The sequence below is a fragment of the Thunnus maccoyii genome, chromosome 8 (genome assembly GCF_910596095.1).
Source record: "Thunnus maccoyii chromosome 8, fThuMac1.1, whole genome shotgun sequence".
Taxonomy (NCBI): Eukaryota; Metazoa; Chordata; class Actinopteri; order Scombriformes; family Scombridae; genus Thunnus; species Thunnus maccoyii.
The window spans coordinates 13767419-13794370 of record NC_056540.1 but is presented as its reverse complement, the minus strand read 5'-3'; the positions used below and the strand labels follow the sequence as shown (position 1 = coordinate 13794370).

The following is a 26952-nucleotide window of genomic DNA, read 5'->3' as shown; positions in this document are numbered from 1 at the left end:
CTTGAGGCCCTTTTAGATGAGGTCAAAGTTAGAGCATGACAGATACTCTATCTTTTTAGGCTGATGCAGATATGAATATCTGAAAATCTGACAACAATGTTTGTGAGAAGGATCTCTTAAATTTGGTTATTTAAAAATAAATGCCCACAGAAGGGGGGGGGGGACTGCGATTGAGACACTGATTCTAAATAATCTCAAACATTTCTTTGGTATTTCTGCACAATACTAATATCTGCAATGATAAGCCCATATACGTATTGATTACATCTGCGTTGCTGCAGTGACAGTAACTAATCTGTAGCGCATGCGCACACCGACTCAGAGCAGACCTGACAACAAGCTATCGGATGTGAGCCTTTTGATGATATGGGCGCTGCGCTGGCATATAAATTCCTCGGATAAGCTAGAGTCAAAGCCTTACAAATATCTCATTGTCACTAAAATTCTACTCTAATCGGTTTCTGCAATCTTGCTATGCCGGTAAGTCGCCACGCCTGTTTGCATTTTTTTTTGTTTTGTTGGTGAAGGGGTTCCTCCCTTCCTCCGACCGCACTGATGTGATGCTAACCGGTTAGCATGTCGTTTATCTGATAAACTAGGAAATAGCGCACTATTCTCAGCATTACATTTTATCAGTCACCACACCTCACTGATCATTAAGTGTTATAAACATTGAGCTCAACAAGTATTTAATCAAATCTTCTGTGGTCCGTCTGTCAACGTTTTTACCTGCCCGAGTTAGCAACCCAGCAAGCGGCCAAGGCTAATCAGATGACGTTAGTTAACCTTTGCATACTGCTCTTATTCTCACCCAGCTTAAGTATCCCTTCATTTTAGTCCCTATACCAGGTTTTGAACCACATATGCAGTTTTCATCCATAGATATCTTATCAGTCATTAATAAATGGGGTGATTGATCCTTCATTTATGATTCAGAGAGCAGAGGCAGTGTTTTCTTTTAGGTTTGCCACTATAGAGAAAATACATTCACAGTCACACTATATCATGATCTCATGTTATCTAAAGCAAGAGAACATAAAAGCCATGATTATTTCTATTAATTTGTTGAAAGTGAAGAATGCAACAACATTTGAATGGTAGGTTTCATTATATTCATTAAAACCTGCCAGTCAGTCAGCACTGACCTAGAGCTCCCTCTATGTGCAAAAATGTATACCAGCTGCACACAAATACATCATTTTTAAATATTTCCATTTCTGTATATTCTTGGCCACTTTAGGAAAAGTCAAAATGTCAGGTTTAAAGAATGTAATTTATGGTGGGTTTTTTTTTATTGCTTTCAAATGTCAAAATGGGTCAAATTTGCCACTGTATGTAAAGGTCAACCAGCTAACTAACGTTTTGACCAAATTACTTAATGCTATCTGCACATAAACTGCTTGGTGTTATTTACTTACTACAAACAGATTGACAGCAGTATCCTTATGTCCATGTTGAAAAATGTTGGTTTGTAATTAATCAACTAACTAGTTAATGTTACCTAGGTTACATTCAGTTCAAGTTTTATATGTATAGCACCATCTTATACAAAAGCAGTTCAAAGTGCTTTATATAAAAACAAAATAAAACAGCAAAAATGGACTTATAAACAAAAACATCCATGCATACATACACACACACACACACACACACACACACACATACATACATATATATATATATATATGTGTGTATATGTGTGTGTGTGTGTGTGTATGTATATATATGTATATATACACACACTTAGAAACATACTGTACAAATTAGGTGTGTTCATTCAAGAAAATGCTCCACTGCTTTTAAGAGAGCACAGTTTTGGAGCACGTTTAAGATCAGCAGGCTAACTGTTCATTCTTTAGGTGCATAAACGCTGAATGCCGTCTCACCAGACTTTGAAAATGATTCAGGCACATGGAGGAGATTTCCACCTCGTGACCTGAGAGATCTGCCGGGATTGTAAACTGACACAGCATGTTTGATATGTACTGTGGAGCCAGACTAATAAGTGCTTTCACTGTGTCTTCTCGTTTGTGTGTGTTTTTGGGGTGTTTTTTTTTTTCAGAGCAATAAGCTTGAGAAACATGACAAGCCGGAGGTCAGTGATAATGTTAAGGTGGTGGTCAGATGTCGGCCCCTTAACCAGAAAGAGAAGGTGATGGGCCACAAACAGGCCGTCATGGTGGACGAGATCCGTGGGACCATAACGGTCAACAAACTGGAGACTCCCCATGAGCCTCCCAAGACCTTCACCTTTGACACCGTGTTTGGACCGGACAGCAAACAGCTTGATGTCTACAATCTGACAGCCCGCCCCATCATTGATTCAGTGTTAGAAGGATACAATGGTAAAAACTCTTATAAATCTAGCGTTAATCCTCATTTGATCATAGTCATACTAGAATTGTTGTTTTCATTATTAATCATAATATAATAATGATAATGATAGTAATTATTGTGTGTTTTATATCTATAATTGTTATAATCTATACTGACACTGATGGTGTGATACGTCCATTTCAGGCACCATTTTTGCATATGGGCAAACTGGCACAGGGAAAACATTCACCATGGAGGGTGTGAGAGCAGTCCCAGAGCTCAGAGGGATAATCCCAAACTCCTTTGCTCATATTTTTGGTCACATTGCCAAGGCAGAGGGTGACACAAGGTAAGAGAGCAATCACTTTGTAAATATTAAAAACAATTTTGTCTACAAATAAATGAGCCCCCCCCCCCCCCCCCCCCCCCCAAGGACCAACGTAACTTAACCTTACATGGTTTCCTTGAAAGCTACACCACTCAGATAGCGCTTGTAAAGAAAAAGCAAAGGTAGACATCGTTGTGCACCTCATTTTACCCAAATGAGGGAGCTTGTAGGTTTTCTGATAATACAAAGTATGTGGGGGGGAAAAAAATCTGTTAAACTGAGCATGAAAGTTTTGCCCACTGCCTTGAAGAGGAATAGGATTTGATAATGTTAGTTTATTGTTCTGGTTGGTTGCTTATGTGTGGAATCTGACTGTATATACACATATTAAACTGCCACAGGTTTTTGGTCCGCGTTTCGTACCTGGAGATTTACAATGAGGAAGTGCGAGACTTGTTGGGCAAGGACCAGATGCAGAGGCTAGAGGTAAAAAAATAAATTAAATTTTTTTTAATTTACTCTAAATCATGGAGTCCAGTGATTAAAAACAAAACAGTCTTGGAAGATTTGTCATAAATGGCATTACAGTCATTTTTCCAAGCATGGAAACTTGCAAAACGTCACTGAGCAGATTAGCACATATCAAATGGTTATGTCTCACTGCGGTTTTCCATGGTAAAGGTCTGTTTTATCGTCACAGGTCAAAGAAAGACCAGATGTTGGTGTGTACATCAAAGACCTCTCTGGCTACGTCGTCAACAATGCTGATGACATGGACCGCATTATGACACTGGGCCACAAAAACCGTAAGCAGACTAACTGATAGCAAGGAAATAGATGCCCACAACATCAAATGTTGATCTACATTTTTCAGAGATATTTAGCTGTGCTACGTGTTCAAACCGCATCACTGACTGTGAGAAACACAAATGAACATTCGAAGAGGCTTTAGCAGTCTTGATTACATACAAGGTTGTGTTGATTTGACTAATTGATTTACATAAAACAAAATCTGTAATTGTTTCTTATTGTAAATCTAGGGCATGCCTGAAATAAACAGAAAATGTTTATAAGTGTGTTGTCATAATAACTCGTATGAGTCATTTGTGTCAAATGTTATTTCCTTGTATCCAGGGTCTGTTGGTGCCACCAACATGAATGAACACAGCTCCCGTTCTCACGCCATCTTCACCATCACCATCGAGTGCAGTGAGAAGGGTGTTGATGGAAACCAACATGTCCGCATGGGAAAACTCCACCTGGTTGATCTTGCAGTATGTATCTGCGGCCAGAAAGTTCTGAGTCAAAATAGAAAGATCATACAGGTGTAAGGTGAATATATGCTTTTTAACTCTCGGTCCATCTGTCCCCCACCAATTTGTCTGCCACACTTCCTTCCTGCAGGGCTCAGAGAGACAAGGCAAGACTGGGGCCACAGGTCAGCGCTTAAAGGAAGCCACAAAGATCAATCTCTCTCTCTCCACACTGGGTAATGTCATTTCCGCCTTGGTGGATGGCAAGAGCACACATGTGCCCTACAGGAACTCCAAACTAACCCGTCTGCTGCAGGATTCACTCGGAGGAAACTCCAAGACCATGATGGTACAATGAATGTTTGAAACAGTAGAAGCATGCATGCTAGAGTTGCAAAAAAATACTTTAAATTGACGTCTTTTAGCAACAAATGTTCCATTTCAAAGAGCAATTAATGCACATTGACTGTTTCCAAGCACAAAATCTTAGCGTACTAGACCATGACATTGCAGTTTTTGCCTCACATTTTAAATGACATATTTCTCCTCACCAGTGTGCAAATATAGGCCCTGCAGACTATAACTACGATGAGACCATCAGTACCCTGCGCTATGCTAACAGGGCTAAAAACATCAAGAACAAAGCCAGAATCAATGAGGACCCCAAGGACGCCTTACTGCGCCAGTTTCAGAAAGAGATCGAAGAGCTGAAGAAGAAACTGGAGGAAGGTAACGAGTCATTTCTAGTTCAGCTGTAAAGACAGTAGAAAGTAATCATGCCGTTTGAATTACAATGTTTTTTGGGGTTTTTTTGCTGCACGTTTCTTTATAATGTGCCATTCTAGGCGAGGAGATCTCTGGCTCAGAGGGCAGCGGATCAGAAGAGATGGATGAAGGTGATGATGAAGCAGTTGAGGCAGGAGATGGCCATAGGAGAAGAAGAGGTAAGAATTTGCAATTAATGCATACACATTAAGCATGCATCAGCAAAATAAAAAAAATCTTTTGATGTGATCTTCACAAGTCTGTGAAGGGTGTTATGTTGTGGTTTAATTTGCAATTTTGGTAAATGGTTTGATAAAAATCTGGATATTTGCTGTATATCTAGTTTCACCTCCTATCAGTATGTTAAATTGTGATGAGTCAGCATCCAGTAGCTCGGATAATTATCTAGCTGAAGTTGCTCCACTCTTTTTGATCGGGCTTGCTTTAGACATAACACTGTTCTCATTTAGGAGTTCCCCTGGTATTCTCACCTTCTCCTCTGCTCTGCTTTTAAGTGGAATTTGTTAGTTACAGATGAATAAGCATAAGTTAAGCAATCAAATTATGACGCAATGCTGTGAAACTGATGTTCCTGTGAGGTCTTGTTCCCAGGTGTTTTTATATTGGTATCTTTTTTTATAAATTCCAGTTTTCATTATCCTTCTTTTAATGTTATAGTATTTGATTAGTCTGAATTAATAACAAGCAAACCATCCAACTTCTGTGAGTATATTGCATGTGTGCACCCACAGCTGCCTGATTTGTAGGACCTGTACCATATGTAGAGCACTTCTATTTTGCTTTAAGCTCTGCTAACCAATGTTTCCTAGATCTCCTCTATCTGTTTCTCACATAATAATTTCAAAGGGTATGGTACTTTCGCTGCTTCCCTTCCAGACAGTAGCAACAGTAGCAATAGCTCAGAACTTGCCTGCTCTTCCTCAGTACCACCACCCACTGAGGACAATTCTCAGACTAGTGAGTTAGAGCAGCCCCTGCTCTACCAGCCCACATGCTCATTAATTTAAGCCCTTTTCACACATGGAAACCGTAAATTTTCTGGTTTTAATATTGATGTAAGGCAGTCACCATGGTGGAAACACTGCTGCGAAATATCAAGTTGCAGAAAATTAGCGTTGTCACTTCCCACGCTGTGCAGGCTACCGGAATAATTATAAAGTATATTTTGTCGTTGAATGCTTTTTTTTATCTCCACGGCTTGATTGCTGACCATAGACGTCGCTTGTTGAGGGTTGCCTCCACTTATGCATCCTGAAAAGTTGTCACAGCATCCTGTAGCTGTTCTTTATTAATTTTATCCAAAATAAATAAGACAGATAATTCCGCTGACTGTGATGCACAGTCTAGCAGCACCTGGACTGCTTTTAAAGTTTCTCTTTAAAATTAGAAAAGTAGGGCATCCTGGGGGTTGTAAAGTTGTCTCTCCTTTCAGTTCCTGCTTAGCCGGTATGTCGTTTGTTTGTGGCTTAAAAAGTTTTTTTTTTTTAGTTTAGTTGGAATTAATTAAGTGTTACGCGACTTGGCCAATGTGTTTATGTGTGATATTTTTTGCAGTGTGTTTGTGTAGGTAGTTTTCTGAGGGGAATTTCCTGATGCCTTTATGTCTCCTCGACAACTTGAGTCATTCGTAGTATTTCCTTTCTAAAGTTCTTAACCTCTGTGCTCATTAAGTAGCATGTAAAAGAGTGAAATTGCACAGCTGTCTGAAGAAGGGGTCATGATATGATGTGCATTATAATACGGCAGGCCTGCATGAAAAATAAGATTTTACTTAACATCAGAAAGACATGTTTTTAAACTTTGTTGAGCGTATCTATTGATTCTTGTTTGTTAGCAGAACTTGACAAAAACTTCCAAAAATGATTTTGATGTATTTGGTAAAAAAGTTATTTTGGACATATTGGGAAGAAATGATCAGGTTTTGGTGTTGACTCAGATCAGGGATATTTTTTTTACGGATTTCTTCACCTTTTGTATTATTTTCGGGGGGATTTTATATATTTGTTAGACAGACGACAGTCAGGACGTGACAGGAAATTGAGGTAAGAGAGAGATGGGGAATAAGTGGGGGCATTGTGTGTCATGATCAACACTTTAACAACTAGGTCACCAGAGTATTATAATACAGATCCAAATGCAGATGAAATATGACTGTATATATATATATATATATATATATATATATATATATATATACTATATATATACTATATATATACTATATATTTTCCATTATTGAAATAAAATATTTTTTTAAATTTACAACCTTAGATGACTGTGCAGCTTAGATAGAGGGAGGCATGTGATTTCTTTCCAGTATGGCTTCTAACTTCATTGTAACCTTCTCTTGTCTTGTTTTTCATTTGACACTTGAGCTTTCTTATGTCCTGAGTAGTCAAATTACCAGAGTGAATTTTGTGCATTTATGGATTACAGTGCATGTGTGAAAGGGGCCTTTTTACTTCCCCCATGTCAGATGTAACTCTCTGCCACTCTTGTAGACACACAACCCAAATCCCCCCACCGCTACAGACCACACTACTGTACTTTCATGTACCAAATATTATTTGGATTTACATGAAAATGATTACAGAGTTTCCTGGTGTGGCTGTTTTGACAACGATGTCTCGGGACAGATCCCTGTATTACTGTGTGTTGACGTTTTTTGTGCACAGAATTCAAATTTTGCACTGTGTTGCTTCGATTGTTTCAAAAGGATTGACACCCTCTGAAGAAGTACATTTTTCTCCTACTCTTTTCATGCATGACCTAAATGACCACAATGTGTCCACATCATAGACAGTTTCTGTATGACAGAATATTCTCAGTTCCAGTTTACACCTCTGCCAGACTTTGTCAGACCCTTCTCATCAAAAGACACTAAACAGGCCTTCACCTACATCATGTTTCATTATGTGAAAGTTTTATTTTTATTTGTTTTCTACGTCATATCTTCTCACCTCTCTGTTATTCTTATTACAGAAGCTCTCTGTCTTTGATGTTCGGTCTTTCTCCCACTCCTTGTCCTTCCCTCATGTGGCGTTCCACTCCATAGAGTCATAAGACTTTCCAGATCACTCTGTAATGTGTTGCTCTTTGTCTCTCTTTCCTCCTCCTGGTGCAAATGCCGCCTGTCTGACTTGCTTTACACCTCTTAATTCAAGAAGAAAGAGGTTGGTGTGAGAATCTACATGGTCCTACTGTCCTGTAGCTATGGTGTCTCTATTTACGTAAATTATCCATATGAAAGTCCTGTAGTCATTTCGGTAGTTATTTCACTAAATCTTACTAATAGATAATAGGTTTATCGTATAATCGCCACTAACATTTTTCTGTCTGTCTTTATATGGATGCCATCTGTGAGTGTCATGTTCACCATCTACATAACCACTGTGTCATTTAGAGAATCTCACACTGGATATAGTTTCCTTTCAAATTTTGCTTACACTAACAATAATTATTTAATACTAAAATAAACAGACTAATGTTTTTGTAAAAAAAAAGCAGATACATATTTATAAACTAAAACTGCACAGGTTAAATAATACTGATGCTGATTATCAGATGTATTAATCTGCTTTGTGATCACTCTAACATACACAAGTAGTTAGAAGAGAAGCTACATTTAAATTAAATTTTCAATTAAAAGCATTGTATGCTACCCTGTGTGTCTCTCTACAGGGAGAAAGAAGGTTTCCCCGGACAAGATGGTGGAGATGCAGGCAAAGATTGAAGAGGAAAGAAAGGCCCTGGAGGCAAAGCTGGACATGGAGGAGGAGGAGAGGAACAAGGCAAGAGCAGAGCTGGAGAAAAGGGAGAAGGACCTGCTCAAAGCTCAGTGAGTCCACGGAAAGAATTTGTATTTTGGTCATCCGAGAACTCGTCATCACCCATTAACCCCCTTGTCTGATACCCTCATCTACCTTTAACTCTCATAGGCAGGAGCATCACCTTTTGCTAGAGAAGTTGTCCGCCTTAGAGAAGAAGGTGATCGTAGGTGGCGTGGACCTCTTGGCCAAGGCTGAGGAGCAGGAGAAGCTCTTGCAGGAGTCCAACAATGAACTGGAAGAACGCCGCAGGAGGGCAGAGCGACTGCGGAGAGAGCTGGAGGAGAAAGAGGTAAGGACACATGGCAGTTACTTCAGCTCGATCTGCAGAACTGATCCGACTACAGAGTACTTCATTAAGTGGATCAGCTGATGACGAGTGCAGTCATGCTTGTAGTCAGTATGAAATGATTACATGAATGTATGTATTGATTACATCACATTTAAAACTCTATACAACCACTATCATGCTGTAACTAAAGTAAGGTTTAAGTTGCACTCAAATAATATGTCTACTGATCATCCTGGAGTTAAATGCTTAATGCTGTGTTTGTTTGCAAAGATGTTTGTATGTCTGAATTAACAGTTGATCAAAATAAATCAATAAGATGTGTTTGAATAAGAACAATGTCACTTCCTAAATTAAAAGGATGTGATATCAGATAGTTCACACGAGATGCTGATCTCAATATATATACACTGAAATTACGTCATCACTGTGGTTGGAAAATAGGGTTAACACAGTCGCTCTCTCACTTTCTTTGTATAAATGTAAATGCACACTGGTGTGCCTTTTGATATAATACAAAGGTCAGGGTTCGAAAACTGTCCTAGATGCACAAAATCAGGTCCTTTACATGACCACAGTTTCCTTTGATATAATCACTATAATTGGATACCGCAGGTCCTTCCTTCCTGCTGCTGTCAGAATTTACGATCAACACAACTCCCCATAGACCACACACACACACAAACTAACAACCCACACATGTGCATTATCAATGTATACTCAACTGCAATATCATTATTTCCTATATTGTGCAATAATGTGAATTCAACCGTCGAATCAGTTTACTTATCTTGTTATATGTTGCTTTATTACTGATGCTTCTTGCTATTACGCTATCCCCTTTGCTCCTATAACACTGCAAATTTCCCTGCTGTGGGATTAATAAAGGATTATTTTATTTTGCTGATCCCTCTCCCCTCTCTCAACAGCAAGAGCGTCTGGACATTGAAGAGAAGTACACTAGCCTTCAGGAGGAGGCTCAAGGAAAGACTAAGAAGCTGAAGAAAGTATGGACCATGCTGATGGCTGCCAAATCAGAAGTAAGCATAGCATGGTGTAATGTGTGGGGACAATCATACAGGCTACTATTTTGTTTTTCATTTTAAACTCTCTCCATGGCTGTAGTTAGTTTTGATTAATCGGTGGAAGAAAGGAAATTGATCGACTGTGGTTGTTATGTTTTAGATGGCAGATCTGCAGCAAGAGCATCACAGAGAGATCGAGGGCCTCCTGGAGAACATCCGTCAGCTGAGCCGCGAACTCCGGCTCCAGATGCTCATCATAGACAACTTTATTCCACAGGAATACCAGGTCTGTGTGTGTGTGTGTGTGTGTGTGTGTGTGTGTGTGTGTGTGTGTGTGTGTGTGTGTTGACTTAACTTTAGTAGCACTATGGTTCTGTCACATTTTTTTCATATTGCACCAAATACCCATAACTTTATCTGCTCTGTCCAATCTGTGCACACAAAGAAAAGGCATAAAATAAAAAAATAAAAAAAATCTCCCTTTGTTACTGACTCACCACATAACTTCATTTACACAACTTTGTTTTTTTTTAAACTATTCTGTGTATAATAATCTGACACAAGCTCCTGGCAGACAAACAGCTAATACAGTTGATCCATGGACAGTCACTTTAAATGAACTGAAGCATTATAATGTTTCTGTTGGAACATATGTTTAGTTCAATGCAAAGAACCTCATGAAACATTGCTCACAACCTCACATACCTATCATTGAGCTAAACCCTAATACTGATCTTAGCTTAGGGCATTAGCAAGCATTTGCTAACTATCACTAAACACGAACTACAGTTGTGGCTGAAAGGGATGAACAAATTCATTCATAGAGCTAGCATGGCTGAAAGGCTGCATTGGTAACGTTCATTGCTTACGGGTGGCACAGATGTCTGAGGGGGGCGGCTTTGCATCAATGACAATGTCTTTCCTTTTATATTTGCTCATGTTTTCCTGTGCAGGAGATGATAGAGAATTACGTGCACTGGAATGAAGACATTGGAGAATGGCAGCTGGTGAGCTGACTTTGCATGACTCACACATTCACACATTGGTTTGTGGTTTAAACTTAGACTTCTCTATAATTTCTGTATTTTTATTTTATCTTGTGTTTTTCAGAAATGCGTGGCGTACACTGGCAACAATATGAGAAAACAGACCCCCGCCCCAGACAAAAAAGAAAAGGATGTGAGTTCTTTCTATGTTTTTTGTTTTTATTGTTCCTGTTTTTGTGTAATGACTGATGTTCCTGATTTTTTACCTCACAATGCCATATTTTGCCGTCTCTCCTCTTCTGTCCCTGCCTCCTGTAGCCATTTGAGGTGGACCTGTCCCATGTGTATCTGGCCTACACAGAGGAGAGCATGCGGCAGTCATTGATGAAACTAGAAAGGCCCAAGACTTCTAAAAGTAGCAAGAGTGGCCGACCCAAGACTGGGCGAAGGTAATCTCCACAGACACCACAGACACGGTTTGTCTCGGTTTTTTCTGGGTGGGGTCTACTCCAGTCCAGAGGGTGGTGGTAACGCTCCCGGTAACTGCCAAAAATGCAAGATGAAGAATAACCTGCACGATTTAGCAGTTTAGTTGCTACAGTAATAATTGAGCAGACTAGAACAACTATCCATCAGCTCACATGGATGACTCGCATGTATAGACTATAATATCTTCACGACGCTCCCTCACCCATACAATTAATTCAGTGGTTGCACTGATCAGGGATCAGAAAAATTCTACAACAGCACATTGGCACCTTCTTTATGACCTTACATGTTGAAATCGCAAATCCTGTTCTTGCTGTTGCTTATCAAATTATAGGGTGAGAGATAGTTGATTTCAGTGCAATTTCAGAGACACTTAAGCTGCCATTATCGCAGGGGAAGATCTTGTTAATGTCGTCTTACACAGACTGTTCACAGGTGTAGTAATAGTAAAAATGTCTATGTATCTTGGAATGACATATGTATTTGCAGAATCAGGCTAGAATGTATCTCCAACCGCTCCTGAGGTTGTTTTAATAATGATAATAATAATAATTAATAATAATAACTTTATTTGTATAGCACCTTTCACACCAAAAAGAAATGCAGCTCAAAGTGCTTTACAGCAAAAGAAATGACATGCACCAAATGCGTCACATCAAGACAGACATTAACGGCATAAAATGAACATAAAAACATGTAAAAATCAGACTTGAATGCCTCTTGGCCACGTTTACATTTAGCTTTTTTAATATTAGATAATTATCTCATTTGCTGAAGATGCTTGAAGTTCTGAAAAGCAGAAACCTGATTTTGAGTGACTATTTGATAGTACATTTTTGGCCTCAAGCCCATCTCAACTCACAGCCAAACACACTACATCAGATACTATGGTTAAATACTGTGAATATGATCAAACAGATGTTATTGGTTGTGGACTCAAATGGTAATAATTTGTCTATTTCTAGCATGTTGATATGAAGCGTTTGCAAGATGGTATTTGCCGTATATCATGATATACTGTTATTCTGAGAATTGAGAAGGCTGAAAGCTTCCTGAAGCCGTTGATAACCCTTATCACGTACCCATCTTTACACAGGAAAAGAACTGCAAAGCCAGAAGCTGTGATCGAATCCCTTCTGCAGTGAAGACACCGTAGAGGAGAGCTTCATTTCACTACAACTTTGACATAACCTTAGGAAAAAGAAGTCAGTAGTTGAGTCTGAAGAATTTATTGTTGAACATTATTTAAAAGATTATCTGAATACACTGTATAGCTGACAAGGTTTTAAATGTGAAGGAGCAGTTGTTCAGGGAGGATTAAGACCTCTTGGCCAAGAGGACCTGTTATTTGTATTATAGCTTAAGACTTCTTTGAGGATCTCCAACATTTTAATGTTGCTTTAGAACACATTTCAGCAGCAGCAGCCTGTTTAAATTAAGCACCATTAGCATTAAGGGGAAATCTACCATAAGCATATTTCACTTGCAGCACCAGTAGTTTTGAAAATGATCAACGCTCTGAAAGAAGCTACAGATGGTTGAAAATAGAATTGTCAACATGACCTAAAAACTGGATCTTCTACTGAAAGTTGTGCAGTTTTACATGCTACATGATTCGTGATGAACACACACAGGTCAAGTCTCCAATGTTGCACTAATTTCATGCTTTCTGAGAAACTGGTCACAGTCCAAGTTGTAACGAAAACATTATAAGTGAATTCTAATGAAGGGTGCACTTTAAATTAAATTATTCTACTCTGAGCAAACGCCGTAGCCTCAGTCTCTTCCCTATAGAAGACAAGAAATAATGGGGGCGGGGGGGCAATCAGAGGAGAGTTTGTAGTATCAAGTATGTAACTGAAAAGTGCGCTTTATACTTTTTCCTGTAGGTCAGAAGCATAGGGGGTATGCATGCCAGTATGTTAGTGCCATTTGCTAATCTAAGCAAGTCATCTTTTATTTTTAAATGTCAGAACACTTTGCTTTATATTGAGATACATACTGTTTGCCTCAGTATAATGCACTAGTATGAGGTTTTTGTGAGCTAATTTAATCTTACAATGTTCTGTAGTGGAGGCAAACTGACTTTTTTTGTATCATAATGTATGTCAAATGTTTACACCCACCAAACCCCTGGATATTTTATTTATTAAATTATTTGACATGTTTTATCTCACATTCCTGTTGCTCTTTCTTTCTGCGTTTCAGTGTTAAATTGTGATATTCCTAAATTGTTTACTGGTGATTTGAAAAGTTCACTTGAGGACAAATCCCACAGCTGGATCATCTGTAACCTCAGTAAGCAAGTGGTGTCTAAAAAAAGTTGCCTCATGTTTCACTTGAATGATGAGGATGGATTACTAAATATTATATACAGTATATATTGATAAATAGTACATTATATGCCAGAAGAAAATAAGACTTTCACAACAAACTACTGTCACATTATAATTTATTGATGTATAAATAGAAATATTACAAAAATAGGATATGTAAGAAAATAAACATTACATTTTAGAATAAATAAATATAACTTATGTATGTTACATGTGTTAATTAAATAATACAATCACTCCTGATAATTCCTGTGATCATTTCATTTTCCTCTTCTTTGCACAATACTCGATGTCTTCCAGCACTTTGTGTAGACGAACACTATCATCCGTCAAGGAACAGTTGGTATTCCCTTCCTGAAACAAAATCATTTCAACAATTTTAATTCTAAGCACACAAAGATTTAGCTAAACACAGAACTGAAATGGTACAGAAAATGATGAACATTAAAGGACATTTTTATTGTTACAACAAATGCCTTTTAGAGTCACAGCAACATGTTTGATTTGTTTTTAAATTTTGGTTTCAGAAGGGACTAAAAAGCATGTTCAATAACAATTAATTCATCTTTACCTCGTTAGTTATGTTGTTGTACTGATGCAAAAGACGGGTGAGTTTCTCTAAATTAGTGCCATTCACAACCTTCTCTGCGCAACAGAAGAAATGTTTCTGTGAAGAGGAAGTCACAATTAGCAATGGCAACCAAATCATTATCTTCACACGTTCCATGCAAAGTGTGTAAATTACTTTTGCAATGTCTGTTAGACATCAAAGACCACTGTGTACAATAATCAAAATAATTGTAAAATGTTTCCAACGTACCACACATCTTTTATGATCTTTTCGTGATATCTCTGGCACGTATATATCCTTCCACATCTATGACAAGATAAGAATGTCAGTATATTATAAAACAAACAAGAAATCAAACAAACAACATGTAGTTTTATAGTTTTCTTACCGTTTTATTGAGAATAATTTTTTCCACCTCCTGTTTAATGTCTTGCAGCAGAATTTTTGGGTCTGTCTTTTCATCTGTCTGTCTGAGTGATGCTGCATAGATCATTGCAATCAGCATCATCAGTGAGAGACTCTGAATATTAACCTTCTTCATGTCTTTGGAAGAGACCGTGAGCCAGCACTGTCAGGTTGAGAAGAAAAGTCAAATACACTCCACTGAAGTGTTGCTGCTTATATTGACAAGAAATGCTGACACTCAGAGACCACAACCTGCAGACACGTCAGAAGAGGAAGACACCAAATAAGGACTAGAGTGATGTGAATGACGTGTAGATTATCTGTTTTACTATCAAATGTTCCACTAGGTGCATCTGTTACTAAGAAGTTACCCATTGATCCCTCATCAGCAAAGCTCCCATCAATAATTGCAGTAACAAATGTATGTCCTTACACACAACAGAAGTATATTTTTATGGTGGCTTGGCCCTCACATTGGGTTTAGCAGCCTGCTTTGAATCTGACATGCCTACAGACCCTTTTCACACCTGACAATTTGACTTGGATTGCTAAATATTGTATACATCATATATTGATAAATAGTACATTATATGCCAGAGGAAAGTAAGACTCTCACAACAAACTACTGTCACATTATAATTTAATTATGTATAAATACAAATGTTACAAAAATAGGATATGTAAGAAAATAAACATTACATTTTAGATAAATAAATATAACTTATGTATGTTACATGTCTTAATTAAATAATACAATCACTCCTGATAATTCCTGTGGTCACTTCGTTTCGTTCAAGGCATGCTTTATACAGATTTTGATGTCCTCCAGCACTGCGTGTAGAGTAACATTGTTGTTCTTGTTCAGGAAACAGTTGGTATTCAATTTCTGAAACAAAATCATTTCAACAATTTCAATTCTAAGTGCACAAAGATTTAATTGAACACAGGATTAAAATGGTACAGAAAATGATGACCGTTAAAGAGCATTTTTATTGTTACAACAAATGCCTTTTACAGTCATAGCAACATGTTTGATTTGTTTTTGAATTTTGGTTTCAGAGGGGACTAAAAAGCATTCAATAACAATTAATTATCTTTACCTCCTTGTTGTACTGATGCAAAAGACCATCGAGATTCTTTAAACTAGAGCTCTCCAAAGCCTCCTCTGCTAAACAGAAGAAATTTTTCTGTGAAGAGGAAGTCACAATTAGCAATGGCAACCAAATCATTATCTTCACACGTTCCATGCAAAGTGTGTTAATTACTTCCGCAATGTCTGACAAATGTCAAAGACCACTGTTTACATTAATCAAAATAATTGTAAAATGTTTCCAATGTACCACACATCTTTTATGATCTTTTCGTGGTATCTCTGGCACTTCTTTATCCTTCCACATCTATGACAAGATAAGAACGTCAGTACATTATAAAACAAACAAGCAAACAAACAAACCACATGTAGTTTTATAGTTTTCTTACCGTTTTATTGAGAATAATTTTTTCCACCTCCTCTTGAATCATGTCCAGCAGAAGTTTTGGGTCTGTCTGTTCATCTGTCTGTCCATGTGGTGCTGCACAGATCATTGCAATCAGCATCATCAGTGAGAGACTCTGAACATTAACCTTCTTCATGTCTTTGGAAGAGACCGTGAGCCAGCACTGTCAGGTTGAGAGGAAAGTTGAATACTCTCCACACTCAAAGTGTTGCTGCTTATATTAACAAGAAATGCTGATACTCACAGACTACAACCCGCAGACACGTCAGAGGAGGAAGACACCAAATAAGAACCAGAGTGATGTGAACGACGTGTAGGTAATCTGTTTTACCTGCTCTCATCAAGAACTGCAGTAACAAATTTATGTTCTTACACAGAAGTAAAATTTTATGGTGGCTTGGCCCTCAGATTTTGGTTTAGCAGCCTGCTTTTCACACCCAAGGAAAGCACAGGAATTGATGGAATCGGTGATGACCCCAGTCCATTAAACACTGTAACAGTGAGCCAGCATGCAGTTATTATTAGGGGTCCAAGCAGCGAAGCTCGCTGCTGGAGCCCTATTGTTTTTGTCCTCATTATTCTTTCTGTCTTATTTTTCTTTGCTTAAAGCGTTGCAACCCTAACCCTAACCCATGCAGCAAAAACCATAAGACCAGAAGTCATCAAAGTTGGCAAGTGGGTTTCAAATTCCACCCACTACTCAGCCAAGGTCAAAGACACTCATTGACCTGAAGGTGGCACTATAACAATCAAGTTAACATTTTCGAAATTATCTCGAAAATTTCCTCAAAAACCTATTTTTGAGAAACCGTTGGGCCGATCGTCCTGAAACTTTTTCAGTATCATCTACGGACGTCCCTGATCAAAAGTTATCAAGGAAATTTCAATATGTCAATCCATTTTTAAATTATACATTTTTAAACCTGTGTCTTTAAGTTCAATTTTACATAAATGCTCTTAAATCAAAATTGCCTTAAGCGATTGTAACCAAACTTGGTGCACATGTTCGGATGCTAGGTCTGAGCTTCGCTACCCAGTCCTGGGATATTCTGCCACTAGGGGGCGCCACAAATGCTAAGAGTTTATATAACATAAAAAGCTCAATGGATTCATACGAAATTCGATCTGCGTTCATGTGTCAATCGATGTATAAAATTTGGTAATGATTGTGGTAAGTGGGCTTGGCTTATTACAACAAATCTAAAATTTTTGACATTTCACATTCCAAACTTCTAAAAATCAAAAATAAATCACCCATATGTCCTATTGAGCTGAAATTTTTTCAGTACATCCCCTGATGGTGACAAAAGTTTGCCTCACTGCAACCCATGGTCAATTCAGAAGTCTGTCACTCTATATTTGTAGTATGCAAAACCAGTTAACATCTGTATCTCCACAAGTCTTCATTCATATGCTAACAAAATTGACACAGACATTCTCTAGATGGTAAATATCAAGTGTGTCAATTGGTTTTCAGATAGGTCAAATGGTGAGTCTGCAGTGATATTCAATATCTTGATGTAATCTGTACTGTATGCACATTTTCTATTTCATCTAATTTTTAAACAAATTTCACCAAAATATTTGACAATACACCGGAAACCATCAGAATAATGTGTGACTTTTCTCAGAATTTTCTCACCAACATTTTCACTGTTGTAAGCCTTTCAAGTTTAAACAGACAAAAATACCCCAGTTTTGCACATTTGATGTCATTGCCTCAAGTTGTAAGGTGTGTGGAAACCACATCTCCCTAGTGGTGCAGCCACCTTCTCTGGAATACAAAGGTCCAGGGGTTGAATCCTCACATGGACAATTCATTTCAATGTGCTCGGACCCTGTTCATTGCCGCTTGCGGCTATATTTAATGTAATTATTATTATCATTATAAGTAACACATGTGCTGTTGCAACACTATAAAATCTCTTTGATGTGTAGGTACACAGGGGATATTTTGAGTCAAGCTTATTCCTCGTATTAGCAAGAGGAAACTGTGACTGACAAAAAAAAATTCCTTCCAACTTTCAGTTTTACTCTGGGTGACACAGCCCAAAAAGAAAGTATCTTAGAAACACTCAAGAACTCTCTTGTTATTATTCAAATAATTAAAATAATTGAAATGTTACTTTAAATAATTTGAGTAAAAATGTTACTTGATGACGCCAGCAATCATGCCAATAATTTTAAAGACAGACTATAGCTGCAATTATTAGTCAATTGATAGATGAGCCGATAGACAGAAAATTAATCGGCAACTATTTTAATAATCACTTCATCATTTTAGTCACTTTTTAAGCAAAAATGCAAAATGTTTGCTGTTTTCAACTTCTCAGATGTGATGACTTCATGATTTTCTTTGTCTTACATGATAATAAACTGAATATTTACGGGTGTTATGTGTAGCGGAGGAGGTGAATCCAAATACAGGAGACTGCAGGCACAGCAAGGCTGAAGAATAACATCTTTATTTTTAGGCTCGGGTGCAGGCAAAGGAAAACTGAACTAAACTGAACAGAACAGACAGAACAGAACAAAGCAGTGCAAACTGAACAAAGGATCCAACAAAACTGAATTGAAAACATATAAACTGAACTAATGAAGCAACAAGAAACAGGTGGCAAGACACAAGGGCCAGCTGGGAGCTGATTGGCTGGGAAAGACACAGGAGCTGCGGTCAAATAGTCTTTTTTGCTTAGGAAGGTTCCTAACTGAGTGAAATGACCCGGAAGTATCTAAGTGGCAGCCATGATGAGAGCTTGTTGAATTCTCTAAATGCTAAGGAAAGGTGCTTCAGTGCTTTCTTTCTAATCCCATTTAGCATAGGGTACACTTAACCATCCTTTATGAAAGGAAAGGATATAATTCCGTCCTACAATTCCTTGCGGCAGCAATATTTAAAGCGACCAAGCGACACCATTCAGGCAAAATAAAGTTTAAATAGAATAAAGTGTAAATAAATAACTATTGTGCTGTGTTTTTTTCCTTTTTTTCATTTTTAAACCTAATGATGCATTATCGTTGTGTAAGGCAAAACAACAGCTATATTCTGTGTAAAAAACACATTAAATATGCAAGAACAATTTCAGTTATTCTTTGATAGTATGTTCAGTTGAAACATATCCTGTGATCTATGTCCAAAACCCATATCAGCATCCTCTTACCATTTGTAAACAAAATGCCGTGAGCCTCCACAGCCCTACCCTCCTATGAATGTTTCTTTGGTTTTGCCGAAAGGTGAGCCACACAGCAGCAGCAAGCTCCATGTTTCCCATATTGCAGTTTAACTCTGATACTCCCCAGCTGTCTTTTTATAGGCCACTTTTGATGATGGGCTCATTGGGATATATATGACTCAGCTGGGTAGATGGGTTATTGTTACTACTGCACCCAATTGTTGAGTGCAGTAGTGTTGAGCCCTTGATTATCTGATAGTAATGTCTTTGGGGAATCAACTATTTTGTCACATTACACATGCACAGCCTGTATCAACCATAACAACTTAAAAGCACAATAATGTCAACATTTTTAGGTGTTTACTAAGTTGTGTGGTGGTTCTTAAGTTATTATATGGACATGCTAATAACAGATTATAATTGGCATATTATCGGCATATATATTACTGTTTTCTATTTTCCTATGTATTTCTGTATAGTAGTTTTTCTATTTTCCTATGTATTTTCTGTATGGTAGTTTTTCTATTTTTCTATGTATTTTTCTATGTAATAGTTTTTACTTTTTGGATGACTCGTAATTTATGATCTATATTTGATTAAACTTTTGAAGTGTTCTATTCCATATGTGCCTGTATAATATTGATGTTGTTGTTTCAAGTTGTTTTTGCCTTTTTCATAGAGGCATGTTCTATTCCACATGTGGGAGTATCAGACAGTGTTGTCCATATCTGCCCTGATTGGTTTCACTTGGGAGCAGATTGACTTTCAGTCATGCAGATTACAATCACCTGAGTGCCGAATGTGTTTGTGCCTACATATTGTTTGTCTTGCTCTGTGATGCTGATTTGACAATGCCTGAAGAGGATCTCTGGTAGATTGAAACGTTGCTCAATTAAAATTGCTGGGAGCTACTAGTACAGTATGCAGATCTTTTTTCTAATTGGCATATTAACCATAACACAGAAGTCTGTTTTTGAGAAAAAGGCATATGAGACGTTTTTAGTCAGATGATGTTTTTAATTCAGCATGTTTGAAACTTAAGAATGATGATATGTACAGTAGTAGATTTGTAGGCCTAACATGTTCTGCCTATCTTACATACATTTAACGTTTATTTTCATACAATAATTGGGGTTCAGGAGGGTGAGTGTGAACAAACATTCTCAATGTGACAATTTCATTTCAGTTTTGTGACTGGTAGCCTATGTTCCTTTTTTAAATTCAACTCCTACCTTGGTAATGAAGTAATATTTTTCACCGTGTTGTCCACATTTATATAGCCTGCATGAAACAACGGCGAAGTATCTAAGATGCACTTTTTGTAGTCCATCTTCAGAACATTGAAGTTTCACCACAGCAGACCCACATCAACAGCATCCGCCGTCGCACAATTACATAGCCCAGTGTAAGTGCAGTCGGATTCTCTTAGGACCACAGTTGTCTTTTCCTAAGACCTTATGAATTCCCCTTCACATCTTTCCTTTACCTTGTGGCGTTTTCCATCGAGGTCAAGGAAAAGTGGTTAAGGGAAAAGATGATAGGCCGTACTTTTTGACTGCCGCCAGGGAGCAGGGCGGGGCTAACGAGACTGAATGCAGGGCAGGTGTGGAGGGTAGAACAGGCTGGGGAAAACAAACAAACAAAAAAAACACAATAGGCAATAGCTGCTCTGGGTTGAGGACAAATCAAAAACAGAATTTCATCCATGAGTTAAATAAGAGTCTACAATATAATTATGCACAAGCCTCTTAATATATAAACCGTCATAAATCAAACTGTCTCAGAATTACATAAACATAACTTAAAGTGGACAAGTCATACTGAACCTTTACTATAAAGACTAGAAACATAAATTGATGTTGACAGAAACATTAACCAATAGATCTGTCAAGCGGAGTGGCCGGCATATTAAGACTGCATGTAATAACATAAAGAAAAACAACTGTTGCTTAGAGTTTCAGTTCACTTTTACAATTAGTTTCTATGAGAGTCAATGTAGAGAGCAACAGTATCTCAAGTGGTCCTTAAATATAATCTGCAACCTCTTATCTGTCCTTCCCATTCAGTCCAGTCTTTAACAGGCAGAAAAGCCTGAGGGTAGCTGGTGGACTGGTGGAGGGACATAGAGCCAGACTGGGCCAACCCCATAACATCAGGTTTTGGACTGTTCATCAGAGAAAAAGTTTTTACAGTCATTTAATTGTTCTAGTCACTTTTTAAACAAAAATGCCAAATGTTTGCTGTTTTCAACTTCTCAGATAGGATAATTTCATGCTTTTCTTTGTCATACATGATAATAAACTGAACATCTTCAGGTTTTGGAGTGTTGGTCAGAGAAAACAAAACATCGGAAGATGCCACCTTTGACTCTGGGAAATTGTAATGGTCATGTTTCACTATTTTCTGCCATTTTAAAGACCAAACAAGTAATCAATTAATCGGGGAAATAATCGACAGATTAACTGATAATAAAAATAATCGTTGGTGGCAGCCTTAAGACAGACACAATTGAGAAGTGCTTAATTAACGTTGCAGCATCTTTTATTGACTGATAAAACTGGTTATTGGAGAAGTCAATAGCTTGGAAACTAGGTTGAGTTTGAACTCTGTTTTGACTTGAGTTGAGTCGCTGAGTTCATATCGTTGCATATTCACACACATTCCCATCTCCCCATTTTACATTTACCATTTCTGCCGTAGCATATTTTGAACTATTGCACCACCAACTGACAACCCTTGAAGAAGAGCCCCATCTTCAGGTTATATTTGTAACGTTTACATCATTCACAATATTCACACTTATGTGCAATTAGAAAGTTCAAAGTTATGATGTTAAACTCTAAAATTCATAAACATCAGCCACATCTTTATAGGCTACTCACTATATATGCGGACAAACTGTTGTTCATTCAATAATATTTTCTGTCTGATTGCACTTCCAAACCATAACCACAACTATTTTTGTTTCGTTGTTTATTATTGTTTAATATATGTTACTATTGATATGTACCTAAACTGCGCTACAAAACTAAACCAGTAACGAAGGTTATGATATTGTAACCCTAGTTCTATAAGCACAGGCAATTCTGGGGCTTTACTGGAATATCTTTGCAGTTTCAAAAAACTCCTTATTTATCCTATACTGGCTCTTTATGTAGCCCCTCAGTTCAGCCTCTGTCTGAAAGAGGCTGTTTTAGCTCCTGTCTCTTTAAGGTCCCCCTCTTGATGTTCTCTATTTTGATTGTTTGGCTCCTGAAAGCCACAGACAAAAGTGGTAGGATTTTACTTATTTTTCTAGTTCTTTACTTGTGATGGAAACTTCTCAAATACATCCTTATGTTTGAACCCAATTCCAATCCGAAATATATAAATGGACAACACAAACAACCCATGAAACAAACTTAGCAACAACCTAAGTAACAAAGACTATGGAACGAATGGCCGTTTGTAGGCATGCACAAACAATCTGACGTCATCATGAAGAGTAAGTAGAGGTAACATTGCAAATGACGCGTTAAGAGCAGGCTGAATCCCGGGCTTCTGACTTGCAGGGAGCATTTTCACAGACATTCAGTTTTGTTATGGACCTTTAACCGTATTTAACATAGACATCTGACATTATAACAGTATAAAAATAACAAAATCACAAAAAGCACGATATGTCCCTTTTTAGAAAGCTCCTACTGTCTATACTATAATAGTAAACCTAGCTTACTCTCATGTAGATCAAAGCTACAGAGACAGAAACAAAGGTTATTGATACTGTAACCCTAGAAATATAAGCACAGGCGGAGCCCTCTACTGGACTCTCTGAGTAATACTCTCCTCCAATCACATGCACGCAATTGGCCACTGAAATTTGCATGTACATAGCTGGCCAATCAGGATGTGCCTACCTATTATGTGTGTCTTACACAGTAGAAAAGGCAGCGCTTTGCTGCCGCTCTCATCTCGAAAGCACTTCAGCGGATGGCATATGAGCAGCAGGGTCCATAGGTATAGGGCTCTGCCTGTGCTTATAGAACTAGGGTTACAATATCGCAACCTTTGTTCTATCTCATCTCTGCCCTCTACTGGACTCTATGGGCACAGTAGGCGGAGCCAGATGAATGTTCGCCCTGCTGCAACATGTCATCAGACTGCATCACTGAGCCCAACCATCTATATGTTAGTCGCTGCAGCCCTCCTACTACTTTATATTCCCAGCTGCTTCAGCGGAGTAGTGGGGGGCCCAACCCAGTCCAGTTAACATGAACATGAAACGAGGTGTAACCATGGTCTAACCTCACAGGGGTTAAAACAGGGGTTCATACAACTGACACCCTGCACACCACATTTCCCGAGTCATCATGGATCATAGCAGAATGCAGGTGTATAATTGCCTGCGAGCATGGACCTTCAAAAGAAGCCCATCATGTCCAAGAGAGAGAACCTCATGAACAGACAAGGCATAGACCAAGACGCTGTCATGCACCTGTCCTTGACACTTGCCCCACTGAATAAGGCTGTTGACACTGCTACACCATGTGTGAAATGCGGTGAGACCACAATGGGTGGGTCCTTACCTGCCTGCCTGTAGCTTGAATGCGCTTACAAAGCCAGCTAGCTAGGCGGTTCCTGGATAGGGCTTTACCGGCCACACCACTCCATAGCACACAAACAGCTGTTCATTGTGCTGAAAGGGGGCTGTGTGTTTAACATAACATGCCAACGCACATACTAGGCACAATAGATGCAATTTTACATCCCTGACGTGCCTATAGGATGGAGGATTAAATGCCTCTGGCTGAATAGTTCTCGACCTAAATGACCTCCTTATGTTCTTGGGAACAAAGGAGGAGTTCGGTCTGAGAGTAAACTTCAAATTTAAAAAGTAAAAACTTTAAAAGTTTAAAATTTCATTAGCATTACAGTGAAGATTCTTGTCTGCAGTTAATGGACCATGACTGTGTTATACTAACAGTTGGTGTTAAGTTGGTGTGTTATTCAAATTGATATCAGCTGTACACGTGCCAAGTTGAGCAAACACACAATGAGTGCTATGTGAAAAAAACACAGGTCAAAATAGTGGGAAAAAAAGAAAAAAGTAAAGGGGTGTGCATGGGCACAGAAGGAGTGTATGTTTAGTTGCTAAGAAATAAGGCTATACACTGTAAAATAAATTACAGTAAGTTTACTGTTTTTTTACAATAGCAATATTGTAACTGTAAAATGAAACACAGTAATTTAATGATACTGTATCTACAGTTACAGTAGCTGTACACAACTGTGAAATAAAATACAGTAATTTTATGTTACTGTGTATTAGATTTAAGCACCAGACATTTTGCAGTAAATTAGATTACAGTTATTTGTGTAATGCTGTAAACTTTCAAATCACACTTTTAAATTTCAATAAATGAGTATAGAACCAACTCTTTAAATGATAATTATTTATTGTTAACTGTTGGGCAGGAACAAACATATTTACTACTTTTATTATACATTTAACATTTAATTTATTTTCATTGTGCGCAGGGATTGTACATACCATGTTTACAGAAATCTAATGGCCTTCTTCCATATGGCAGAGCCTGCTGCTCTTCGTCTGCCCGCTCACTGTGGCTGTTTCCTCTTTTACCCATCCTCCTTTGCAAAATATAAAACTGGTCTGCTGACCAAACAGCACAAAACATTTTGCTATGTTGACCAATAGTGCAATCAACAACAGGAAATGTTTGGACTGCATGGGCATCAACTTAACACAGTAAATAAGAATGTTTTCCTTTCAGTGTTTCCAGTTCTTATAACTTCTGAAAACCTCTATCATTTCTTCTTTAGCCATAAAAGTAGCAGAGACCATGTGCAACTTTCTGTCCTTTAAAAATCATTCTGTAGCTCACAAGGTTAGCAAAGTTTTCAAATGTGTAAAGTACAAACATTAGCAAATGTTACAAAGACAACATTAAAAATCCAATATTCAAAAAGCTTGTTTAAATCTGTAGCCACAGTTTAACAAATCCTCATGAAAAAAAAATTACTGATGTCATTTCTTATGCCCACTACAAGTAAAAAAAAATCAAAACAACTTGAACTTGACAATATACTTGTCATGGACTCGTGGTTTTTGGTTTTTGTTTTCCTGTGTTAAACTTCTGTTGTCCAGTCCTTTTGGTCATATGGTTTTGCTCGTTCATATGATTTGGGTTGTATTTAAAAGGACTGTCTTGCATACTTATTTAGCTTATAGTGTGTACTTAAGTGTACACACTATAATACATAGTGTATTCATGTATATTCTTGGATGGGTTGATGCTTGCTGGTTGGTTATTAAGAGGTTTTGTGTTTTGTGTGTTTGTGTTTTGTCATGATGTTACTGTGATTTTCTTCAGTAACGTAAATGTTTCTGCAGTAGTTTGAATATCTCTGTGAATTTCTACAGTAGTATGAATATCACTGTGATTTTCTACAGTATATAATGGTTATTGTGATTTTCTACAATAATATAATGGTTACTACAATGGTTTTTTACAGTAACATAATAGTTTCTGCATTAGTATCACAGTAATATTCATACTACTTCAGAAACCATTATGTTACTGTAGAAAAGGCAGCTGAATAACAACTGATTTACACCTTTTCAGCTCTATATCTGCTATTCAAGCCGATCACTTGAAGACAGGTGAAAATGTGTACATGAATTGCCCTTTCAAGCAACTGATATCCAGTTAAATAGACAGCCAACCTGGAAAGAAACCCAGAGGAATTTTTAAAAAACTAATGTGTTTATTTTGTCTGACTCTTGCAGCCAAAAGTGCTATATTGCTGCTTTTTCTCAAGATGTAGCAAAGTGCCGCCTCATGAGTGTGGTGGAGAACTTCATGATGACATCTATCTCTTATTTCAGAAGCATAATACAGAAGCTCTCCCTCTTTCTCTGTCCCTGTCACTCTGCCTCTCTCCCATTTTGGAGCTATCCATGGCTCTGATGGGTTTTTTTGACTGGAAAATCACATCCAAAACGTTAATCTGAGTGGAATAAGCTTACCTTATAACAGTAATATAATGATCACTGTGATTTTCTACAGTAACATAATGGTTTCTGAAGTAGTATGAATATTACTGTGATTTTCTACAGTAACATAATGATTTCTGCAGGAGTATGAATAGTAGTATGAATATTACTGTGACTTTCTACAGTAGTATATTGGTTACTGTGATTTTCTACAGTAACATAATGATTTCTGCAGTAGTATGAATATTACTGTGATTTTCTTCAGTATTATAATGGTGACTATGATTTTCTACAGTAGCACAATGGTTACTGTGATTTTCTACAGTAACATAATAGTTTCCACCGTAGTATAATAGTTACTGTGATTTTCTATAGTAACATAATAGTTTCCACAGTAGTATGAATATCACTGTGATCTTCTACAGTAGTATAATGGTTACTGTGATGTTCTACAGTAACATAACGGTTACTGTGATTTTCTACAGTAATATAATGTTTACTATGATTTTCTACAATACTGGGATTATCACTGTGATTTTTCTACAATAGTGTGTTCACTACTGTGCTTTCTAAAGTATCATGTTGATTACTGTGCTTTTAGACCGAATACAAAGCACTATAGTATAAAAATATTCACAGCAATTAACTGTGCAGAAAAACCATTAATTATTCATTAAT

At 37.7% G+C, this 26952-nt stretch overlaps 1 protein-coding gene across 2 annotated transcripts; it reads left to right on the top strand.

Annotated features, from left to right (window-relative positions):
- Positions 1-309: 309 nt before the first annotated feature.
- On the top strand, positions 310-13475 carry kif3a (kinesin family member 3A). Of its 2 annotated transcripts, XM_042418231.1 has the most exons (18): positions 310-480; positions 2063-2345; positions 2521-2665; positions 3046-3130; positions 3345-3450; positions 3779-3918; positions 4049-4246; positions 4452-4626; positions 4743-4841; positions 5560-5640; positions 8365-8521; positions 8622-8802; positions 9729-9839; positions 9985-10110; positions 10778-10831; positions 10935-11003; positions 11129-11259; positions 12396-13475. In XM_042418231.1, exons 1-18 carry the CDS (start codon positions 475-477, stop codon positions 12442-12444), a joined length of 2196 nt encoding a protein of 731 aa, XP_042274165.1. In that variant the 5' UTR covers positions 310-474; the 3' UTR covers positions 12445-13475. The 2 variants fall into 2 exon arrangements, with proteins under 2 accessions (XP_042274165.1, XP_042274164.1); XM_042418230.1 differs by lacking the exon at positions 5560-5640.
- Positions 13476-26952: the final 13477 nt, after the last annotated feature.